Source organism: Heterodontus francisci, chromosome 8 (assembly GCF_036365525.1).
Source record: "Heterodontus francisci isolate sHetFra1 chromosome 8, sHetFra1.hap1, whole genome shotgun sequence".
Lineage (NCBI taxonomy): Eukaryota > Metazoa > Chordata > Chondrichthyes > Heterodontiformes > Heterodontidae > Heterodontus > Heterodontus francisci.
In genome coordinates, this window is record NC_090378.1 from 84,791,929 (window position 1) to 84,816,130 (window position 24,202).

Consider the following 24,202-nt stretch of genomic DNA (forward strand, 5'->3'; position numbering starts at 1 on the left):
ATAATATTCCAACTAATGTGCATTTATTTTAGAAACTTTCATTCTAAATTCTTGTATAGAATTACCTGTTTTAATTGTAACAGCAGAGCTTTGTGAGCTGTTACATTGCATGTGGATTGCCTGTACAGTTATATAGTAGTTCAGTCCACAATACACATCTGAGATCTCACATTCAGGATCTGTTGCATTGCATGAGGCCCAATGGCCATTGTTTCCTTCTGCTGTTGCAAGGTATGACTCTGTGCCATTACTGGGATCCCAAAACACTGACACATTATTACTGTCACAGTTGATGTGAGCGACCACATTCTGTGGGATACAAGGCACTGCAGAAAGGAGAAAGCACAGAATGGAATCCTTAAACCGAGGTAGATTTAATCCTGCATGCACAGATCTAAAGCTGCATGTGATCAAAAATTTGCAAAGCTTTGGGGAAAGGGCAGGGTGTGGGACTAGCTAAATCCTCTTGCAGAGGGCCAGCATAGGTGCCATGGGCCAAATGGCCTCTTTTGGCGTTGTACTCAATCTACAATTGTACAATTCTAAAGATTCTATTACTGCATTAAAATGAGCTCTGCAACAGAGGCACTCAAACTTTAATCAGCATCTGCTAGGATTAAAGGGACTTTACTATGTTTATTTTCATAAAAAGAGAACAAAGGTTTTACCTGTTTGAACTTCAAAAGCTGGACTTGGTAAACTGGTACAACTCTCATCCATTGCTAATATAATTATACTGTACATCTGGCCACACGGGAGGTCCATAATCTCACAGCTTTCTTCTGTTGCATTGCATGAATACCTGTCTCCTTCCATTCCTTCTGCAATTGCAATGTAGAACACTGCGCCGTCACTCTGCTCCCACAATACTGACACCGTGTGTGTTGCACATTCCAAAGAAGCACTTACAATCTCGGGACTGCAAGGGACTGAAGATATCAGAGAAACAAGATGGATAAAGGCAAAGTCAGCTTTTTATTAAATTCAACAATGTGCATATAAAATGGCATTTGTAAACATCTAAAATGAAGTCTAAAAGTAATTATTTCTGTTAACATGGAAAGGAGCTACGTGCAGGAATAGTGTAACATCAAAAATTTAAGAATTTTATTTGGTTACTACTTAAATTATCTGCTGCTTTGAATAATCTCTCCTTCACTAGCACAATTATTGTATTACGTGACCATGCTCCTAATGTAGTGGATTTTCAGCAGGTACTTGATAAGGTGTCTCACAATAGACTTGTTATAAAATATTCAGGCATATGGTCTAAGAGAAAATGTGGCAACATGGATAGAAAGTTGCTTGAGTGACAGGAAACAAACAGCTTGTGTACATACTGTTGGCTGTATTGGAGAAGAGTTGCAAGTGGTGCACCCAGGGGTCAATGCTGAGTTCACTTTCGTTCTCTGTGTATATTTGGTACTTTGGGCCTACCAGTTGTGTTGATGACACAGAATTAAGATATTTGGCAAACAATCACAAGAATGGCAAAGGACAACCTGAAGACATAAAGAGCTTGAGAGAATGGGCAGACAAGTGCCAGATCCAATAGAATGTGCATAGGTGTGAGATAATACTTTTTTGGGGAAAGCTAATGATCGTCATTGCACACTTAATGGAAGAACAGATGAACAGAGAGCCATGGACTCACTGACACTTTTTGCTTAGTGTTATAAGTCAATGCACTGCAGTATTACACTAGTTAACAAAACATGCTGGAAGTTTACTTCATTTTGATCTGCATAGGACACTATTTATCAGTAAAACAAGGACTTACCCGTTTGAGTTTCAATTATTGAACTCTGAGATTGGTTGCATGTGTTGTCAGACGCGATGACATATACAGAATATAACCGACCACAGAGTAACATGGGCGTTCTACATGATGTTTCTGATGTGCTGCATGATGTGATGTTTCCATTGGGTCCTTCAGCAACGGCAGTGTACAACAGTGCACCTTTACTATAGTCCCATGAGACCAAAGCTGTATTTTGGTTACAATCCAGTCCTACTTCTACATTTTGTGGGTTGCAAGGGACTGAAAACAACATTACAAGTTAAAATGGATGTAAGATGACAGAAACCATCGATGTAATTTCAAACAAATAAATAGATGGTTGAATCTACTAAACAGTCAATAATTTCATTGGAACTTGTCATTCTAGAAACACAGCAAAGTGAATAGAAAATTATCATATAGATTGTAATCTGCATCACTCATCATTTAGTGACACTGATTAAAACAATAATAGCATGTTTCATCATTAATTGCCACATTGACTGAGCAGTTTTAACTGCTCCTATTCATTTCCCCTCAAGCGAATACTATGCTGAACATTGACATTATGCTGAAATATATTTCTGTTTCTATGGCATGCTGGTCAATGGGAATTTACATCTAGATTTCCTTCGGAGCTGATTTCCCCGTGACAAAATGTGAAAATTGATGCATAATAAGTGCAAGTGCAGCATTACCAGTAACTGTAATAGTGGCAAGTATAAAAAAAAGGGCTGCCTTCTCCCATGATGTTTCACTCTCTGGCTGGAATTTTATTGGCGCAGCAAGGGTCCCGACAACAGGCCCAAAAGCCTGGCATATCCCCACCTCAGCCGTTTGTGGGACTCCTATGCAGTGTATTGAACTGGCTGAGCTAGTGTATTGTAATAGCTGAGCATTTTGTTATACTGCTATACTGTCTCCCTGCTGCCCTCTCTGTTGGGGAGGTGTAAAAGAAAGTTCCACAAGGGCTGCCTACAGTAAGACACATTTCAGGCTTACTCAGTGGATACACAACTGAAAGATGATTACAAGGATGGGATTAAGGATTTTTTACATTTAATCAAGGGATTACAGTCTGAAGAACATTGTGACACACTCTTTGGAACTTCCAAGGTCGATTTTGAGGAGGTTTGGATGATTTGAAGCATTGCTCCTGGTGCGTCTGCAGCATGGTACATAATTGAAAAATATGGCACTGAAGACATATTTTGGGACAATGGGGCAATTCAACCCTAACAATGAGGACTGGCGTAATTATGAATGAAGGTTACATATTTGGCTGCAAACTGATAAAATAGTAAATGAGGATAAAGTGAATGTTTTCCTCATCATGATGGGGTCAGATGCTTTTGAGGTGGTATGAAACCAATGTTGCCCATGAGACCCCAGTACTTCGGACTATTCTGAAATTAGTGAGATTCTTGACTCATATTATGACACAACTAAGAATGAAATTGCACTCCAAGTTGCATTCTGTGAAAGGAAGTAGTTGCCAAGTGAGTCTATTGCAGATTATATTCTTGAAGTAAAGAAACTCTCTCATCACAGTGGGTATGGTGCAAACATAGGAATCAACTGTAGACACTCATTTGTTGGAGGTCTAAAGAACTGTAAAATCCAGGCCAAGTTTTTGAGTAAAGACAATAAGCTGACGTGGAAGGAGGCCTGTGATGAGGCTACAGTCATGGAAATGGCAGGAAGAGATAGTGGCAGATTGCAAGGAAGTTCTTTTCCTGCACTGGCAGGGGAGATCTACTGGATTTCATTGGGAACTAGGCCACAATCAAGTTTGCAGTCTCAGAGTCAGAAATTTAGATGCTACCATTGCCTTGGTAGCCACCAACCATCTAAACGCCCTCATTTCCAGTCAAAGTGCTATGAGTGAGGGAAAGTCATTCATATCCAGACGGCATGCAGCAGTAGAGGAAACTGTTATGCTCAAGGTCACAGCAATGCACCAGGTCAAGGTTATGGTGGATCTAAAGCTAGTTCAGAAGTCTGGAGGTCCTCGAATGTGCATATGATAGATATGGAAACAGAAGTTGATGTTATTGAGCAGAAAAATCAAGAGTTGTACTCAGTCAGAGAGCAAGAGAAACAACACATAGAAGTTGAAAGAAAGAGGGCTGAAGATATAATTCCAGTGCCCACAGTAAAAATGAAAGTCAGAGATTCACAACTTACTTTCATCGTTGATACAGCTGCAGCAGTGTCTGTTATCTCAGGAGAGTACAAGAAGTCCCTCGGTCGCATTCCCTTACAAAAAACTGGTGTGAAACTGACTACTATCTTGCTCACGAGAAGTACAGCAATGAAAATACAGAACCAAACTGAAGAGTTATAAAAAATTGACTTTTCCTTTAAAATAGTGGACAACGTGCTGCAAAATGGCCACTGTAGGTCGGCTGACTTGGCCTGTATATTCAAGCTGTCTCACTGTCTGTTAAGAATAAAAGGATACATTCCAGGCTAAGACGGCTAAGAATTGCACCCATTCTGAAACCATCGAGAGACATTTCTGAATTGAACAGGTTCTTCTGAAACCAAGAAGATGTGATGTAGCTATATCCTGGTCCATTGTGTGGTCACAAACGGGAGAGGGCCATGTGTCTTCTAAGAGAGGCTAATGTGAGAGATTTTTACCTTAAAAGGTAGCTCTCTAGAGAGAGAGAGGAGAGAGATCACAAGATCATCACAGGAAAGCAGTCCAGCCATGGGCTGTGAAAACAAGTCCAGCAAAAAAACGAAGAAGGAGCCCTGTTGCGAATTCTGCACTTCAATTTTTGTGCAGCAGAAAACTGAAAGTGACAACTGCCTCCTGTCTGAAGTCTTAACCACCAGAAAACTACAAACACCCAGGTCTGCAACTTTAAAAGAATCTGTCCTCCGAGAAGATTCAACAGCCTTACCGTGAATGCTGAACACCTACCTCACTTCAAACCACTTACCCTTTTTCTCTCTGTCTATTCGTGTGTGTATATATATATATATATATATGTGTGTGTGTGTGAATGTGTGCATGGGTGTGGTTGTGACCATTTTGGGAGAAAACATGTCACTGTCTGTTTATTTGGCAAGTAAAACATTCAGAGGCTAACTCATCATTTTAAACAAAACACGATTGCAGACAGTTGGGAGGTGAACCATGGGAACCACCCACACCCCTTACCACCTGGCTGTAGCACTAATTATTCCAATAGCAGTAATCCTGTGTTAGGTGAAGTTAGTGTTAGGGTGGAAAACAATGATGCATCCTATTACTCACCATTGGTAGTAGTAGTAGGGAACAACGTCTCCCTGATAGGAAGAAATTGGCTTAAGAAAATATGGTAAAACTGGGCCGAGTTATTTACAGTAGGGATCAGTAAGAGTATGTCTGACATTGAGGAAGTGAAGTCTGTTTCATTTTTAGCAAATGAGTTACCTGTGAATTTCTTTACATACACAAATGACATGCCAGTGTCTGCCAGACAGATTAGTGAAGAAACTCACAAGGATGTGGTGCTCAATAAAGTACTTAATTATGTAATGAATGGCTGGCCTAAAGAGTGTGATGATGAGAAATTGCAGGAGTATTTCACACATAGAAATGAACTGAGTGTAGATCAAGGCTGTATCCTATGGGGTTTAAGAGTCATTATTCTGCTAAGGTTTAGGGAGAGATTGTTAGAGGCATCAAGAACGCACAGGGCTAGTCCAAATGAAAGCAGTCACAAGAAGCTATTTTTGGTATCCAAAGATAGATAGAAATATTGAAGAGTTGGTGAAAAGTTGTGAAGTGTGTCTCAGAATGAGAAATGATCCAAAGTTCCTTTTATTCCATGGTCACACACAAGAAAAACGTGGGAACAGGTATATGTTGATTTCTTTGACGTGGAAGGGAAAGAGTATTTTGTTTTGGTCGATAGCTATAGCAAGTGGATAAATGTTGAGACTATGCCCAGTACCACAAGTGCCAAAATTATTGAGGTTTTGAGAAGTTGGTTTGCAATTTATGGGTTGCCAGAGGTGTTAGTGTCAGATAATGGTCCACATTTTTCCTCAGAAGAATTTGAAATATTTCTTGTGAAGAATGGAGTTTAGCACACACAATAGTACCATCAAATCACCCAGCACTGAATGGTGCTGCAGAAAGAAGAGTACAAATTGTGAAGAGATCTTTGCAGACGTATTTGCTAGGCAACAAGCTAGACAGTAATTTCCATGTTTCGCTTCAACACAGGGTAGACAATTTTCTGTTCTCTTACAGAATAACCCCACAGTCTACAACAGGTTGCTCACCTTATGAGTTAGTGTTTAAACATGGTCCTAGGACATTGTTTAGTTTGTTTAAGCCTGACATCAATAGCAAAGCAAGACAGAGTGAAGATGAGTCATGATACTCGAGGCATGAGAGTTCAGTGTTGGTCAGAAGGTCATGGTGAAAAACCATCGAGGTGATAAAGAGAAGTATGTGTCTGGAGTTATTGTAAAAAGATTAAGTACATTCACACATCTAGTGAAAATTGGGGAGAGACTCCATCAGTGTCATGTAGCTCATTTGCTTGTAAGAGGAGATCTGACAAAGGGCAAGCAGGAGAAACCTCCGAAAGTCCAAGTTCCTACAGTCCCAAGAGCAAGTCAGAATGAAAGTGCGAGTCAGAAAGAAACTGAAAGTTTGCCGGTATCACAGAATCCGCTGGTAAAGCAAAGTGAGTCAGGGCGTTTGATTAAGAGACTAATCAACCAATTTCACAGCCCTAACCATTAAATGAAGCAGGTGATCAAAGTCGAAGTTCAGGGTTGACGCAGTCTGAGATGTTGAGAGAGCACAGTCAAGCTAATGAAAATGGAAGAAGATACTCAAACAGAAAGAGAAGGAAGCCAGATAGGTTAATTGAAGGTATGTAGAAAGGAAGAAGAAATAATTTGTTCTTCTCATTACTCCTTGTCCAATGATACTTTTGTTAAAGGCTGACTGGTGTTAAGGAAAAAAAATTGTTTTACATGTAAATTATTCTAGAAATATTGGTTATTTATGTTTTAGTTGTGATTACAGTAACAAGCATGCAAACCAACCTGGTAAATTTCAAGTATTTTATTGTATTCTGGGAAATTATGTACATGTACCATTTTACATTTTATGTGTAAGTTGTTTTATTAAGTGGGAAGGGAGTGTAGTTTATTGAACTGGCTGAGCTAGTGTATTCTAATAGCTAAGCATTTTGTTATACTGCTATACTGCCTCTCTGCTACCTTTTCTGTTGGGGAGGTGAAAAAAAAATGCTCCACGATGGCTGCCTACAGTAAGACTCATTTTAGACTTACTCAGTGAATACACAACACCCGGACACATTTTTCAGCCGTCCAGCAGGCAGCCAATCTGAGGGCTGGAAGCTCAACAGCATCAAGGCCATTCAGCCTCCGACCTCATTACAGCCTTGGTTCAGACATGGACAAAAGAGCTGAACTCAAGAGGTGAGGTGAGAGTGACTGCCCTTGACATCAAGACAGCATCTAACCAAGCATGGCATCAAGGAGCCCTAGCAAAACTGGAGTCAATGGGAATCAGGGGGAAAACTCTCTGCTGGTTGGAGTCATACCTAGCGCAAAGGAAGGTGGCTGTGGTTGTTGGAGGTCAATCATCTGAGCTCCAGGACATCACTGCAGGAGTTCCTCAGGGTAGTGTCCTAGGCCCAAAAATCTTCAGCTGCTTCAACAATGACCTTCCTTCAATCATAAGATCAGAAGTGGGGCTGTTCGCTGATGATTACACAACGTTCAGCACCATTCGCGACTCCTCAAATACTGAAGAAGTCCGTGTAGAAATGCAGCAAGACCTGGACAATATCCAGGCTTGAGCTGGTAAGTGGCAAGTAACATTTGTGCCACAGAAGTGCCAGGCAATGACCATCTCCAACAAGAGAGAATCTAAGCATCTCCCCTTGACATTCAATTGCATTACCATCACTGAGTCCCCCACTATCAACATCCTAGGGGCTACCATTGACCAGAAACTGAACTGGAGTAGCCATATAAATACCATGGCTACAAGAGCAGGTCAGAGGCTAGGAATCCTGCGGCGAGTAACTCACCTCCTGACTCCCCAAAGCCTAGCCACGATCTACAAGGCACAAGTCAGGAGTGTGATGGAATACTCTCCACTTGCCTGGATGGGTGCAGCTCCAACAACACTCAAGAAGCTTGACGCCATCCAGAACAAAGCATCCTGCTTGATTGGCACGCCATCCACAAACATTCATTCCATCCACCATCAACGCACAGTGGCAGCAGTGTGTACCATCTACTAGATGCACTGCAGCAAAGCACCAAGACTCCTTAGACAGCACCTTCCAAACCCACGATCTCTACCATCTCGAAGGACAAGAGCAGCAGATGCATGGGAACATCACCACCTGCAAGTTCCCGTCCAAGTCACACACCATCCTGACTTGGAACTATATCGCTGTTCCTTCACTGTTGCTGGGTCAAGATCCTGGAACTCCCTTCCTAATAATACTGTGGGTATACCTACCTCACATGGACTGCAGCGGTTCAAGAAGGCAGCTCACCACCACCTCCTCAAGGGCAATTAGGGATGGGCAATAAATGCTGGCCTAGCCAGCGATGCCTACATCCCATGAATGAATAAAAAAAAAGTTACCAGGAGTGGTGGCTGCTGCTGGGCCTGGGCCTGGAAGAGAGGGAACTGGGATCTGGGGGTGCCGCGGGCAGTCAGGCAGGCCTCGTCGAGTGGGGTGGAAGGGTGGTTGGTAAGGGCAAGGGCAAGGCTGCCTCGGGGGCAACCATTGCTGCAGGGTTCCCCCCTGGGCCCAAAAAGGAAGGAACCGACACCACCTGAGCCCACAAGGAGGATGCCAGGGTCTCCCCATGCAGCAGAGGGCCCACCTGCTGCTGGTAAAATGCCAGCAGCACTGAGAAGAGGCCTTTAATTGGCCACTTAAGTGGCTCAATTGGCGTCTGGGTGAGAGGGCCGTCCTTCAACTTCCCTGCTGCTGGTAAAATGGCATAGCTGCAGGCACTCTACATCCAGCCCACTGAGCGTTTTGCCATGTTTTGCTGTTCGTCATCCTCTTCCATTATGCAGGACAAGGCTATAGTCATTGGGAAAGAGACTCCAATAACTTAATTCATCAAATGGGTCATCTTTAGACATACTTTCATACATTTTCATTACAACTGAGTTCCTTTTTTCCTGTGAATCCCCAAAGATATCCACTAGGATGTAAGGTCAATATTCACTTCCTTAAGACCCAACTATGCAGTACATATCATGTGACTCAGGAGTTCATAATTTTTGGCTCATAAAAAATATAACATTTGCCCAGATATGTACCCCTAATAATAATATTTCTCATTTCGTTTGTAGAGGGGGTGCTGTTGGGGAGAGGTGGAAGATTTAGAATTTGGGAAAATATTGCTGGTCCAACAAAGCAACTTTGGAAAATCTCTGTTATCCAGAAACTTTTAGAACAACTAAACCTGCTCCCACTGGATCAGTGGAAACATTTTTGTATAAAGTGGACACAAAATCAAAATGTATTTCCATTGCTGAGTTTTCAGACCAAGGATACAAAATACATATACAGTAACTCCAGCTGTGGATGCTATGAGTTCTACAATTTAATCTGCACCATTTAACAAGAGGCATAATTTAAAACATACAAGTTCACACATTTAAATATGAGCTGTGGAATGCAAGATTTCATTTGTTAAGATGTCACAAAATGCTTTCTGGAAATGAGTGATACCTGCATGTACATTCACCAATGCACTCTGGGGACTTTTGCAGATGTTGTCCGTTGCTAGAACAGAGATTGTATAATATTCACCACACTGCAGATGTGGGATTTGAGCCTTTGTATCGCTTGTGTTGAATGAAGCTGTGACTCTTTGACTATCTCGAGCGGTCACAGTGTATAACATTGCTCCATTGGTGTCGTCCCAGGAGAAGGATACTGCATTCGAATCACAGTTCAGCTCAGCTTTTAAATTCTCAGGAATGCACGGTGCTATTTAGAAAATACAAATGAATATCAATTCTTTCTCTGTCCTGTAAATATCACAATAAATAAATGTGAAACTATTAACATGGTAGATATTAATTAAGGATTAATAACGTTACCAGTTTGGATTTGGACAGAAGTACTTGAAATGCCATTCCGGCTATAACTCAGTGTTGTTACTGTTATGTTATAGGACTGTCCACAGTGTAAATCCAGCATTTCATAACGTGTCTCTGTTGTGTTGTGTGAGTGTGTGTGTCCATCACTGCCTTCAGCAGTTACATCGTATGACATCGCTCCATTAGACCGTCCCCATGATACGACTACTCGATTAGAATTACAGTCCATGTTCACAATGATTTCATCTGGGGCACACGGTGCTGTAGAAAAGGAAATATAAACATTAATACCCACGGGGTTAATGTGAGAAATCATTTTGGAAACACTGCCTTTGCCAATATCACATAATACTTAAATAACTTCAATAAATTAATGATACAGGCTGAACGAGGATGGCATCAGTGGGCCTCCATCCCAGTTTAGTTTTGGTTCAATTCTTTTGTAAAGTAGGTACTTCTAAATTATGGCCAATGAGCCAGTCTAGTGGGTGGCTGTAATGGACAGGACCCTCCCTTACAATACAAAATTGCAGTCGATTTTAACCCTACCCACCTGTGGGAAACAAGACAGCTGAGCAATTACGAAGCAACAGGTCAGAAGGCTGTCAGACTCGGCACTTCTTGAAGAAGAGCAGAGGGTTGCCTCACCAGGGAGTTGTTGCTTGCTAACATTGTCAAAATTGATTACCTTGTCATTCAGTTCAATCGCTGTGCCCTTGCTGCTCAGTTCGCCAACAATAATAAAACGACTACACTTCAAAAGTAAACTTTTAATTGTGATGTGTTTTGAGATGTGCTGAGAAGATGAAAGGTTTTATATAAAGTCAAGTTCTTTCTTTCGATATTACCTGTCTGAATTTCATAACTGGAACCTTGGATGCTGCTGCAGTTTTCACCCAATGCGAGTACAGAGATGTTGTATATTTGGCTGCAGTGAAGATCTGGGATTAGACAGTTTGTTTCAGATGTGGTACAGGTGGCTGTGTGTCCATCACTCCCCTCTGCTGTTGCAGTGTATGACACTGTGCGATTACTTGGCTCCCATGTTACAAATGCAGTGAGAGTCTCACAATCAGCCTGTACATTCTGAGGGGGGCATGGTGCTTTTGGGAAGGGGAAAGAGAAATGAGATGCCATGAATCAGTGATATCAGTACAAAGTCCCAATGGTTTCCTTTGGTACCAAACTCAACAAAAAAACACCTAACAAAGAGATCCCCAATAACCCTGCAGTAACTAGATTCTGATTCAGGAACACTGAATTCAACATGGACTGTAATTTCTAATTGGGCTTTTTGTTTGCAAGGCTCTAGAAATGCTTTCTCAGAGAAAGAGAAGAAGGGGAAAACCTCTTCCTCCATTCTATAAAGCGAGCCTTGAGGACACTCATACAAAGTGTTAATGTTAGTAACTGCATTGAAATTCAAGGACCAGAAACCCACTGCTGAATGAGATCACCACAGTTGGAAAACAAATGTCACCATAACCTTCCAAATTACCACTCTGACCTTCCTGGACCTCAAACCTCACAGCAGTTCTTGCAACTGCACCAGTGTAATATTTCCCAGGTATCACAAATGTCTTTAGAAATTTTACCTGTTTCAGTTTCAAAAATGGAAGTGTTTACACTCTGACAATAACCATCCATCGCTTTTACAGTTATCAAATATGTTTGACTGCAGTGCAGGTCCATGAATTCACAGCTTGTCTCAGTTGTGTTACACAGTGTCACATGTCCATCTTGTCCTTCTGCTGTTGTAACGTACCACAGCGCACCATCACTCTTCTCCCATGTCACTCTCGTACTCTTGGTGTCACAGTTTAGATTGGTGTAAATATACAGGGGTGCACATGGGGCTGCAAAATATCAAAACACAAACTGGCTGTGACAGGGCAAGAAATATCTACAATCCAAAACATTCAAAATAAGAAGTCACTGAAATTATATTGTGTGTTTGAACAAGATTTAATTTACTTTCATATTTTCTTTTAATCAGTAAAATCCTCTAACATATTTGACTGCACCTGTTGGAATAGTTACTAGGGAAAATCTCAGCTCTTTTAAAAACAGGATGTTTCTCTTTTGGAAATAAATGGCTTAGATTCACTCAAAGATTGCGCTGATTTCATTGAGAATTACACATAAAATTCTGTAGCCATCCCAGTGTATTATGATCAAGGCAAACTTTCACTATTCAGTAGATGAACTTTAGTAATTTGACACGTAGCTGTTGTATTTACAGTCTTTCTCTGCTCTCATACTGGATGACACATGGAATGCAGCTGATAGTAAGGGCCAACTATTCCCTTGAGGCCACATGTTAATTGTTCATTCCTGCTCACTGCATTCATAATTATCTGTGGTTGTGGAATGGCCAACAATGCAACACAACTTAAAAACTTTTGAGTTCAGTGTAAATTTTGTAGCATGTAAAACAAAATTGCAGCAATTTCCTCGAGGTTCTTCCTATCAGCTACTGCATCTGCTACGACCTCAGTACAGACCGCTAACTTTAAAACATGAGTTATGAACTTCCAACACCAATAAAAGAATTAAACAGGATTTCACGTTTTTAACAACTAATCTAAAAATCAACATTAACTAAACAGTACCTGTACTTGGTAAGTAGCTAATACATTAAATTACAGAGAAAGGTATTTCCCCTTAACTTATTAAAACACTTGAAAACCACACACCACATTTATACGTTACACAGTGTTCTCAATGAAAAAGGTATCCTTGCAGTTAAAAGTCCCAAACTCTTCCCAGCTGCAATGGGTTGGATCGCCCAGTGTCCTTCTCAAAGCTAACATCTTCATGGCTCACTTCTTCCGAGCACATTCGACTGGATTTTTGTTAATAAGACAATCTCTGGTGACCCTGTTGGTCTTTTCTCCTCTGCAAATCTCAAGCCTTCGAACTGGGTTCAACTCTTAGCAGTCTTTTTCTGTATTGGTGATCTGAAAGCAGCTGTCTCCCCAGAAACAGCCCACTGGCCGCTCTCTCTCTCTCTCTTTAGGTTGCACAACTCTGCTGGCCTTCGTTTCTTCCTGTCGGACTCCAGACCCAAGAAAGCCACTCTAGTTTATCCAGATCAAAAGTCAATAGTCGTATGCTTTTAACAATTCTCAGAGACCATGGGCTGAATTTAGTGAGCTCATTTGGAGTGTGAAAGGAGGCATGGGTAGCCGGAGAATAGCGTTGGACGAGTTCACCTGGAAATCCAATGTTGTGACATCAGCTCCGGATTTAGTCAGTGGCGGGAAAACGCCAAGGGGCAGTGTTATCACCCAGATGTGATGGGAGAACAATTTAAATTGTAGAACCGTTAGTTTTAATACATTAGCATGTGAGGTGAGAGTGACTACCCTTGACATCAAGGCAAAATTTGACCGAATATGGCATCAAGGAGCCCTAGCAAAACTGGAGTCAATGGGAATTGGGGAAAACTCTCCTCTGGTTTGGAGTCATCCCTAGCACAAAGGAAGATGGATGTGGTTGTTGGAGGTCAATCATCTCAGTCCCAGGAGTTCCTCAGGGTAGTGTCCTAGGGCCAACCATCTTCATATGCTTCATCAATGACCTTCCCTCCATCTGAAGGCAAGTCGGGGCTGGAGAAGCTGTGGCACCGGGGACTATCGAAGTATGTAGGCTTCATGGCTGCTTCCCAGGAGCAGGCACATACCTGCAGGAAATGCTTTCAGTGGTCACAGATCAACTACACGTTGATGGAATGGAAGCCCTTCCTGTTGATGAAGGTGGCTGGTTGGTCTGTTGGAGCCTTGATGGCCACATGCGTGAAGTCTATAATGCTGGAACTGTATAAAACACTAGTTAGGCCACAGCTGGAGTACTGCAGAAAGTTCTGGTCACCACATTACAGGAAGGACATAGTTGCTCTGGAGAGAGTACAGAGGAGATTTACAAGAATATTGCCAGGGCTTGAAAATTGCAGCAATGAGGAAAGCTTGCATCGGCTAGGGTTGTTTTTCTTGGAACAGAGGAGGCTGACGGGTGACTTAATTCTGGTGTACAAAATCATGTACCTGTTTCCCCTAGCAGAGAGGTCAATTACCAGGGGGCACAGATTTAAGGTGATTGGTAGAAGGATCTGAGGGTACATGAGGAAAAACTTTTTCACCCAGAGGATGGTGGGTGTCTGGAACTCACTGGCAGGAATGGTGGTGGAGGCAGAAACCCTCAACTCATTTAAAAGGTACCTGGACCTGCACCTGAGGTGCTGTAACCTGCAAGGCTATGGACCCGGTGCTGGAAGGTGGGATTAGATTGGGCGGCTTGTTTTTTCAGCCGGCATAGGCATGATGGGCTGAATGGCCTTTTTCTGTGCCACAACCTTTCTATGGTTCTAAGATGAGATTCCGGTGCTTGGATCAATTTGGTGCAGCCATGCGAATGCCCCAGCATGGGTCTCGTGTATCGTGGTGGTCTGCTGTACTCTGCACAAACTAGCACTGCAGAGGGGGGAGACCTTGCATGACAAGGACATAATTAAATACTACTCCTCTATTGACAAGGAGGACACGGAAGAGGGTGATGAACAGGCAGCACTGGATGTTGAAACCCTTGCATCGGAGGCCAGGCACATTGAGTGACAAGCCAAGGAGACAAAAGAAAGTCTCATACCTACCTGCTTCCAGATACCATGAAGGCTTCTCAGAGTTAGATCAATACTCCCCTCAATTCATTCAGTCTGTCGCTTCCTTTCTGCTTGTCTTCTCTGCCTAGCGCCCAGCTTAACAACATATTATGGCCCATGGAAGGCACTAATCAAATGAGGGCTGAGCCTGCATTGGCATCCACTAAGAGGGAAGGGTGAAGTCAGCAGCTCACAATTAATGCATGATAGAATAACCATTTTCCACAATGAAAGCTAATTTCAAAAACAAAAGAACTTTACAAGACAAAACAAATGGCAAATGTCAAACACCCATGAAACCCCAAACATGTCTAGGTGGTTTTCTTTATTTGTTTATGAGTGTTTCTATGAAGTGTGACTCCTGCATGAGCAGCTGGGCTGGAGGCAGGCTGCTGATCAGGATGCCCCTTGGCCTGTCATGACTTAGTCATACGTCCTCTGTCTGCCTGAGGTGTTCCTGCATAGGTGCAGGACTCTCCTCAGTTGTCATGGCTACTGGATCTGGGCTCACTGACTAAGGGGTTGAGGAGCCGCTGTCCACAATCAGAGAACCCCGAGGGGAGCCCCAGGTTGGTGGAGGTCAGCCTCTCTTTGAAGGCTCACTTAAACCTCCCTGCCGACTAGAGGAGTAGGTTATCCGGTCTTTATCACATTGCTCTTTGTGGGAGTTTGCAGTGTGAATATTTGCTGCCTCCTTTCCTGCATTCTAACAGTGACTACACTGCAAAAGGGACTTCAAAGGCTGTAAAGTGCTTTGGGACATCTGGTGCTTGTGAAAGGCACTATATAAATGCAGGTTTTTCTTTATTATCTTGTTGCCATTTGTGGGAGTTTGCTGTGTGCAAATTAGCTGCTGCCTTTCCTACGTTACAAATGTGATTGCACTTTAAAAGTACTACATTGCCTGTAAAGCATCTTGGGACGTCCGGTGGTCATCAATGGAGCTATAGTCTGTCTTTCTCTTCAAAGTTACAAAGGAATTTCAAAGGAAATTAGACACATTAGGCTGTATTTTAAGCCAAACTGACGAGCAGGGGGTGGCGGGGGGTGGCTAAAATGCAGCGGGAGGCTCCGGGAGGCCTTCCTGACCCACTCCCACCTCTGCCAAACGTAGGGTGGCGGGGCAACAACGGCCCACCCGCCCCAGGCCAATCAAGGCCCTTAAGTGGCCACTTAATGGCCATTTAAGGGCCTTCACCCACCTCCACGCCGATTTTAGGTGTGGCTGGTTGGGCAGTCGAGGACCGAAGAAACTGCCTGGCGAAACCAGGTGGCTTCAGAGCATCTCGGGGTGGCCCTCATGGTCGGGCATGCTGTACCCAATGGAGGGCTGCCCCCGCTACCCTAACCACCCCCAAAACCCAACACGCCCTCCCCCACCTTCCCCCCAGTCGACCACCCTTGCCTTGCCGGGGCCCGCCCGATTACCTCCGACTCCCAGGCATCTTCTCCATATATAGTTCTAATGAAAGGTCACTGAGCTGAAACATTAACTTTCTTCTCTCTCCACAGATGCTGCCAGACCTGCTGAGTATCTCCAGCATTTCTTGTTTTTATTTCAGATTTCCAGCATCTACAGTATTTTGCTTTTATTTTATCTTCTCTTCATGCTGGGCTACAGTCCCAGCAGTGGCCACCACTGCCAGTGGCGCTGCTGGAACTAAGAGCTGTCAATCCGCTGTTTGGCCAGCAGCTCGATTAGACGGGACTTCCTACCTCAAGCGGGTGAAAGTTCTGCCTCACACCAATTGAAGCCCGGGGACCTGCAAAATATGGGTCGGATCACCGGACGAGGCGGAAGAGGGATCGCCACCGACTTTTCAGTTGGTGGCCAGCTCCCGTCCCCCTATCATAAAATTCTGGCCACTATTTATAAAGGAGAGTGACATTCATGTTTGATGCAGCTTTGCACATTTGTTTCCAAGCACATGACATTACAGAATCATGTGTAACAAAAACTCAATACACGATCACTTCAATGAAAATGCCTCATGGCCAAGGGGGAAAAATTCGTTAGGCCACAAAACCGGCACAGGGATCACGATATGCAATTAACCCACAGCTGTTCATTGTCAGAGGTCGGCAATGTATTCGTACACAGACACCAGCGTCCAGGGTAAAAAAAAGTTTGAGGTCCATGATTGGTAATTTCAGGGATGAGAAATTATCCATTGGCTTCTTTCTGAACAGACTGGCTTTATTAAAAAAAAATTGCAAGTATCAGTTTCACAGCTGAATTGGAATTTTAAGCTCAGATCTTTAACTAATGCTCAGTAACACTCCTTTCCATTTTCACAGCTGACAGGTGCTGAGAGCAGGAACGGTAGTTTCCGAGTTTTCCGGCAGGCTTTTAAAAGAAATCGGAACCCGCCGAAAAACCCCAAATCTGTCCGATATTCGGAAACTGCTGTTCCCACTCCCAGCATCTGTCAAAATAGCTACTGATAACAACGAATAGCTTTAATAAACCTTAATCTATGATGAACTGTCTATGATTCCTTAACAAAATCCATGCTGCATTTGCAGTTTTAAAAACTGTTGAAAGACATCGTAAAAGTTTATTATGTTTCAATGACCATGCTAGAAACAGTCATTAACTGATTATTTTTTGCTGTGAATTGGATTAAAGGACAAGTTTTACAAGTATGTCAAAGATCAGTGACTACGATGTGCATCATTTACTATCCAGTTTGAGGGCAGATAACATGAGTGGCCAATGGCATTTGAAAGTTGTCTCTATCATTATGTGAAAAGTGCATCTTTGATAACAGGTAAGAGATTTGGCTTGGACATAAATTGGTTGGTCTGGAGTAGAATCTTACAGATAGTGACTAAATATTTTGTAACTAAATAATACATGCAGTAACAGCAGCTCAACCTTTTTCAGAAAAGCTTATTGTTAATCATCTTGTCAGAGCTGATTGGAATCAATAGTTATAGACTGAGACATAGGTTGGCGTCCTACATCTACGAAAGATGATGGACATGCAGCAAACAATCCATTTAGGTGGGGTGTCTTCTCTTGGTGCACCTTTGTTGATGGCTGTGAAGGCTTTTTGTTAATAATTATCTTGTCAGAGCTGAATCGGAATCAACAGTGATAGACTGAGATTTAGACATAAGTGAATGTAAGAGAAGCGCTTTAGTGCAGGAACTGAAGGGCATTCTTTATTTGTAATTGTGTTTATCTAATTTTGCAACTAGCTCTGGTGAGTAAATGACATTTTGTCCATGACAGATACTGTTATTTCTGTATTTTAGAATCGAGGACCTAGTTTAACAGCCTGTCAAGATGAATAAACTAGATTTGGCTACCAACCGTTAATCTCTCAGTTTCTTCCCATCCCACTCTGCTTTTCTGTTTTACATGACTCTTCTGAAGTGCCATCTGCTCTGTCCTATAAAATTCTCCTGATTTGGAGATCACTGCCCTTTTTGTTGACTGCCCTGTCTTCAGATACATATTACAAGCAGGGTGGAAAAGTTGCACAAACATTGACCATCATGGATTAAATTGTCTTGTGACAATAACAGTGTGAGAAATGGTCCTATTGCTGATTTTTCTACTGCCTCAGCTTAATAACCACAATAACAATCCTCTCCTTGAGTTTCATGGTTTATTGAATGAATTTGCACGCTTGACAGAGCGTGAATCCACAGAGATCATCAAATAAGGTCCATCTACCACCCCATACAATGGTGTAGCTAGCTCTATTCTGTCAACAAAAATCATTCACATTGGCAGTGACTACTATTTTGCTTGCTAGCTGGTTAATACATTGGTGTTTGTAAGCTTAGCTACTTTATTTATAGGGAGAAATGTGTTTTAAATCGGACTGTGTTTTGATGGCATTAGATTGGCTATACACTTTATATACAAATTAATTGCCCCCATGTACGTGACTGAGTCAGTAATTTTGTCAAATGTCCACAGTGCAACATGTCGGTGCCTGTCCCTGTTCATTCTGCCACCTGCAAATTTAAATGATAGTGGCGTGCAGCCTGCACCTCTTAAAGGTGAGGCACATTCTGGCTGAAGCAAGTGCTGGAACTGATTATAGAAGAGACTCTGAGCAGAACAAAGAGTAGAAATGGCTCAACAGGCCAGAGAACGTGCTTTAAGGTTCTCTGCTGCAGCACTGAAGGCCTTGGTGCAAGAGGTGGACAGGAGATAGCTCCTCTTCCCTTGGGGCCAGGTGGCACTCCAGACAAACACTAAGAAGGCAGTGGGAGCAGGTAGCCATCATGGTCAATGTCAGCAGTCTAGCCCTGAGGAAGTTGATGCAGAGCAGGAATAAGTTTAATACCTCAATAAGTGATCAAGGTCAGTAAATGCATTCTCATATGCCATATGCTTACAAATGAACCACGAGCCTCTCACACTTTTCTATTTACCACATCCCCTTTACTCACCTACCAATAGTCATTATAAAACAGAGCTCATACCTCACATTCATAGCCTCATCTGTCACATACAGCACGCCTCACATGCACATCTCACAACTAGCACCCTGCACCATGGGAAAAAACCCACTATCCTGTCAAAGTCACATGCACGCTTGACCTGCTTCTCTCTGGTCTCTCTCTCCTTGCATAAAGAGCATCAGCCACCTCTCTTATGCAGCAGTGGATGGCAAAAGGAGAAATATTACAGATATCGCCCGCTCCAGCCTGGAAGATCTCAATGCAAAGAAATTCAGGCCACGGACATCTTCACAGTCTCTGTCAGTGGTGTCCCTGCCCTCATCTGAGGTTGCAGATTTGGTTGAAAGAAGTTGTAGAGTCCTGTGAGTGCTTATTTCTTAAAATACAGATGATCCACACTCTGCTCCTGGCTTTGGTTCAGGTAATAGAAATGCTCCCAGAAGACTCCAGATGGATAAAGCCTTGTCGAGGAACCTTCTTCCCCTCACCCCTTCTCCTTCTGTGAGCAGCTTGTCCTCTTCTTAACTGCTGCTGCTCCACTTCCCTATCATACACTAGCTGAAGGGGGATGGTAACAATAGCAACCATGACTGGGATCAAGTGATCTGACCAGAACTCTTGAAGTAAGCATCACTCGCTATGGATTCAAACTTTAAGCAACTCTGGAATCCACAAAGCACTTCTACAAACTCAAACGGAGCCAGTAGAAATTAATCAGCAACTAACTTGAGAGTTGATGATCCCTTTAAATAGTGCTGGAGGCAGGGGTCCTTCCTTCCGCTGAATGCATGTTTTGCTGTGCGAGTTTAAGAGATGGTTTTAGCTGGAGCAGTGATGTTGAAATTCACAGCACTGACATCAAATCAGCATTACATGCTGACTGATGTCACCATCTGCCTACTCTTTTGGCGCACACTTCTAACGCCCGCTAACAAGCTCCCAAGAGCAGGTTTGGTGGGAGCCATGCCAGACATTTGCACACACAATGGTAATATCATTCTGTCTTTGGCCTCCTTGTCTCGGGAGACAATGGGTAAGCGCCTGGAGGTGGTCAGTGGTTTGTGGAGCAGCGCCTGGAGTGGGTATAAAGGCCAATACTAGAGTGACAGACTCTTCCACAGGCGCTGCAGGTAAAATTGGCTGTCAGGGCTGCTTCGCAGTTGGCTCTCCCCTTGCGCTTCTGTCTTTTTTCCTGCCAACTGCTAAGTCTCTTCGACTTGCCACACTTTAGCCCCGCCTTTATGGCTGTCCGCCAGCTCTGGCGATCACTGGCAACTGACTCCCACGACTTGTGATCAATGTCACAGGATTTCATGTCGCGTTTGCAGATGTCTTTAAAGCGGAGACATGGACGGCCGATGGGTCTGATACCAGTGGCGAGCTCACTGTACAATGTGTCTTTGGGGATCCTGCCATCTTCCATGCGGCTCACATGGCCAAGCCATCTCAAGCGCCGCTGACTCAGTAGTGTGTATCAGCTGGGGATGTTGGCCGCCTCGACGACTTCTGTGTTGGAGATACGGTCCTGCCACCTGATGCCAAGGATTCTCATGAGGCAGCGAAGATGGAATGAATTGAGATGTCGCTCTTGGCTGACATACGTTGTCCAGGCCTCGCTGCCGTAGAGCAAGGTACTGAGGACACAGGCTTGATACATGAGGACTTGTGTGTTCCGTGTCAGTGCGCCATTTTCCCACACTCTCTTGGCCAGTCTGGACATAGCAGTGGAAGCCTTTCCCATGCGCTTGTTGATTTCTGCATCGAGAGACAGGTTACTGGTGATAGTTGGGCCTAGGTAGGTGAACTCTTGAACCACTTCCAGAGCGTGGTCGCCGATATTGATGGATGGAGCATTTCTGACGTCCTGTCCCTTGATGTTCGTTTTCTTGAGGCTGATGGTTAGGCCAAATTCATTGCATGCAGCTGCAAACCTGTCGATGAGATTCTGCAGACACTCTTCAGTGTGAGATGTTTATGCAGCATCGTCAGCAAAGAGAAGTTCCCTGATGAGGATGTTCCGTACTTTGGTCTTCGCTCTTAGACGGGAAAGGTTGAACAACTTGCCACCTGATCTTGCGTGGAGGAAAATTCCTTCTTCTGAAGACTTGAACGCATGTGAGAGCAGCAGGGAGAAGAAAATCCCAAACAGTGTAGGTGCGAGAACACAGCCCTGTTTCACGCCACTCAGGATAGGAAAGGGGTCTGATGAGGCGCCGCTATGCTGAATTGTGCCTTTCATATTGTCATGGAATGAGGTGATGATACTTAGTAGCTTTGGTGGACATCCGATCTTTTCTAGTAGTCTGAAGAGACCACGTCTGCTGACGAGGTCAAAGGCTTTGGTGAGATCAGTGAAAGCAACGTCGAGGGGCATCTGTTGTTTGCGGCATTTCTCCTGTAGCTGATTCATATCATATTGGTATCATATTGGTATCAAAGCCACACCCGTAGTGCAAAACTATGGGTGCTATGGAGCCCAGTTTTGCAGCCAAACTGTTTTATTTAGGCAGCAGACCTCTAAAAAGCATATAATTGGCTTCAACACCACTATCTGCAAGGTATCCTGTGTCCCATCCTACAAAACTCCATCTTGCACAGAACTCCTGTCACCTTCTCCTCCAATGTCTCTCCATCCCAAAAGTATTTCCTACATTACATCAGTAACTATACTTCAAAATACTTCATTGTTTGTAAAGTACCTTGGGATGTTTTGAGGTCATGGAAGACACTATATAAATAACTTTTTTCTGGATTTCAAATCCCAAATGGTTTCATTCCATCCTACTTCAGAAAATATCTCTATTCCTTTATCCCAATTTTCAGTCTCTGCTTTCCTGATTCGTTATTATTTTGTACTTCCCTCCCACCCCACCTCCCCTTTCCACCCACTTGTTCTGCATCACCATTGGAGACTGAGCATTCAGCCATCATGGACTTGCTGAGTGGAATTGATTTTGACTTGTTACCTCGCTACCTATCATCAAAAGGCTCCTTAAAATTGGCTTTTAGACTTTGCCTTCAGTCACGACTTCTCCAATTCCTGTTCAGTATCCACGTTCCCTGTCCCAATGAAATGTTTTTATATATGGAATGTTCTATATAAATCAAGTTGTCATGGGGAATTGGTTGTGCCAGTTGAATCATTCTATTGTGAGATTCGAAGGAGAATTGAGATAGCCAAGACCAGCTTTGTCAGAATGAAGGACTTGTTAACATCAAAGAAACTGAACCTGAATCTTAGTAAAAAGAATGCAGAGGTGCTACATTTTGTCAGCTATGTTATATGCCTCGGTGACATGGGCAACAAACAAACAGACTATTGATAAGCTGAATGCATTCGAGATTTGGACATATCGGAGGATATTTCGCATATCCTACACAGATAGAAAGACTAATGAGGAAGTGCTGGAAATTGTTGGGAAAAGAGGAAATTAGTGCAGAACATCAAAGAGAGAAAGATACAATATTTCAGTCACAGCATAGAGCAGAAGGTCAACAGAGACAATTATTGGAAGAAAAGATCGATGGAAAACATAGGAGAGGGAAACAGAGGAGAAAATGGATGACAGATATAATGCACTGGATGTAGTTGACCTATGTGGAATGTGTAAGGCAGCACAGGACAGACAGAGGTGGAGATCCATGGCAGTCAATCTTCTGGGAAGAAGATGTCACCAATGATTGAACAAATTCTATACAGAAGACTTACCAGTACTGAATTCAAATATAGAGCTTTGTGAATTGTCACATACACCCTCCAGTGCTGTTACAGTTAAATTATACATCTGTCCACAGTGTAGATCGGTTATTTGACACTGTCTGTTGGCTGTATCACATGATTCCATGTGCCCATCACTTCCTTCTACTGTTGCAGAGTATGACACTGCACCTTTAGTGTGGGTCCATGACACAGTAGCATCGTTTGTGTTACAATCCAGCTGGACATCGAGATTCTGTGGGATGCACGAAACTGAAAAGAGAAAAATAGACAAGATGAAGATCATCTGTCTAGCAATTGCTCAACTTTATATAATTGTTTTCTAACTGAAATATTCATGCAAATGTATTTGAGAGTTTTTTTGGAGAACAGTGTTTTGGACAGCGCAGAAATCAGGGTTATTGAGATTGATGCAGAGATTAGTGATATGAAAAAATGCACTTCTCTTTAGTTACCTGTTTTCATTGTGATGGAAGGACTCTCAGCAGTGTCACATGAGTCATCGTGTGCATGAACTGTGATGGTGTAGGTCTCTCCACAGTTCAGGTCAGTGATATCACACAACGTATCATTAGCACTGCAGTGTTGCAAATTGCTTCCTTCTGCAGTTGCAATGTATGATATTGCACCTTCACTTAACTCCCATGAGACTGATGTATATCCAGCATCACAGTCCATGTGAGCATCAACATTCTGTGGGACACATGGTACTGAAAAAAGAAAATTCATAAACAGCACATACTGGGAAAACACTGAGCCACATGACTGTCTGTAAGATAAAAAAGGAAATATTCCAACTAAAAGCAAAATACTGCAGATGATGGAAATTTGAAACAAAAACAAAATGTGCTGGAAATACTCAGCAGGTCTGGCAGCATCTGTGGAGAAAGAAGCAAAGTTAACGTTTCAGGTCTGTGACAGTTCTGATGAAAGGTCACAGACCTGAAATGTTAATTTTGCTTCTCTCTCCACAGATGCTGCCAGACCTGCTGAGTATTTCCAGCACTTTTTGTTTTTGTTTCAATATTCCACACATGTGCATATATTTTAGAATTTAATTTTCTAAATTCTTGCCTAGAATTACCTGTTTTAATTGTAACAGCAGAGCTTTGTGAGCTGTTACATTGCATGCGGATTGCCTGTACAGTTATATAGTAGTTCAGTCCACAATACACATCTGAGATCTCACATTCAGGATCTGTTGCATTGCATGAGGCCCAATGGCCATTGTTTCCTTCTGCTGTTACAAGGTATGACTCTGTGCCATTACTGGGATCCCAAAACACTGACACATTATTACTGTCACAGTTGATGTGAGCGACCACATTCTGTGGGATACAAGGCACTACAGAAAGGAGAAAACACAGAAAGAAATTCTTAAACCGTAGTAGATTTAATCCTGCACTTACATGTCTAAAAGCTGCGTGATATCAAAAATTTGCAGAGCTATGGCAAAAGGACGGGAAGTGCAACGAGCTAAGTTGCTCTTGCAGA

At 42.9% G+C, this 24,202-nt stretch overlaps 2 protein-coding genes across 2 annotated transcripts in view; both read right to left on the reverse strand.

Annotated features, from left to right (window-relative positions):
- LOC137372562 (receptor-type tyrosine-protein phosphatase beta-like) overlaps positions 1-280 on the reverse strand; it is a 62,322-nt gene extending 62,042 nt beyond the window's left edge. Inside the window, exon 1 of the mRNA XM_068036486.1 lies at positions 66-280. Coding sequence (XP_067892587.1) covers positions 66-111 — 46 coding nt within the window. The 5' untranslated portion in view covers positions 112-280. The remainder of the gene's footprint in view (positions 1-65) is intronic.
- Positions 141-24,007, reverse strand: LOC137373225 (fibronectin type III domain-containing protein 7-like). The gene is made up of 10 exons (XM_068038079.1): positions 23,793-24,007; positions 23,164-23,418; positions 22,700-22,960; positions 11,504-11,764; positions 10,757-11,011; positions 9,909-10,169; positions 9,535-9,795; positions 1,781-2,041; positions 669-929; positions 141-250 (listed from the first exon to the last, which is right to left on the reverse strand). Exons 1-10 carry the CDS (start codon positions 23,836-23,838, stop codon positions 141-143), a joined length of 2,232 nt encoding a protein of 743 aa, XP_067894180.1. The 5' UTR covers positions 23,839-24,007.
- Positions 24,008-24,202: the final 195 nt, after the last annotated feature.

What these genes read in the sequence shown, in the direction of transcription:
- LOC137373225 (XM_068038079.1), bottom strand. Translation starts at nt 23,838, where the DNA reads ATGCAATGTAACAGCTCACAAAGCTCTGCTGTTACAATTAAAACAG. An exon ending in TTCCATCACAATGAAAACAG is followed by an intron (nt 22,961 to 23,163) that starts GTAACTAAAGAG and finishes TTCTCTTTTCAG; the next exon opens with TTTCGTGCATCCCACAGAAT. An exon ending in AATAATTGAAACTCAAACGG is followed by an intron (nt 930 to 1,780) that starts GTAAGTCCTTGT and finishes TGATATCTTCAG; the next exon opens with TCCCTTGCAGTCCCGAGATT.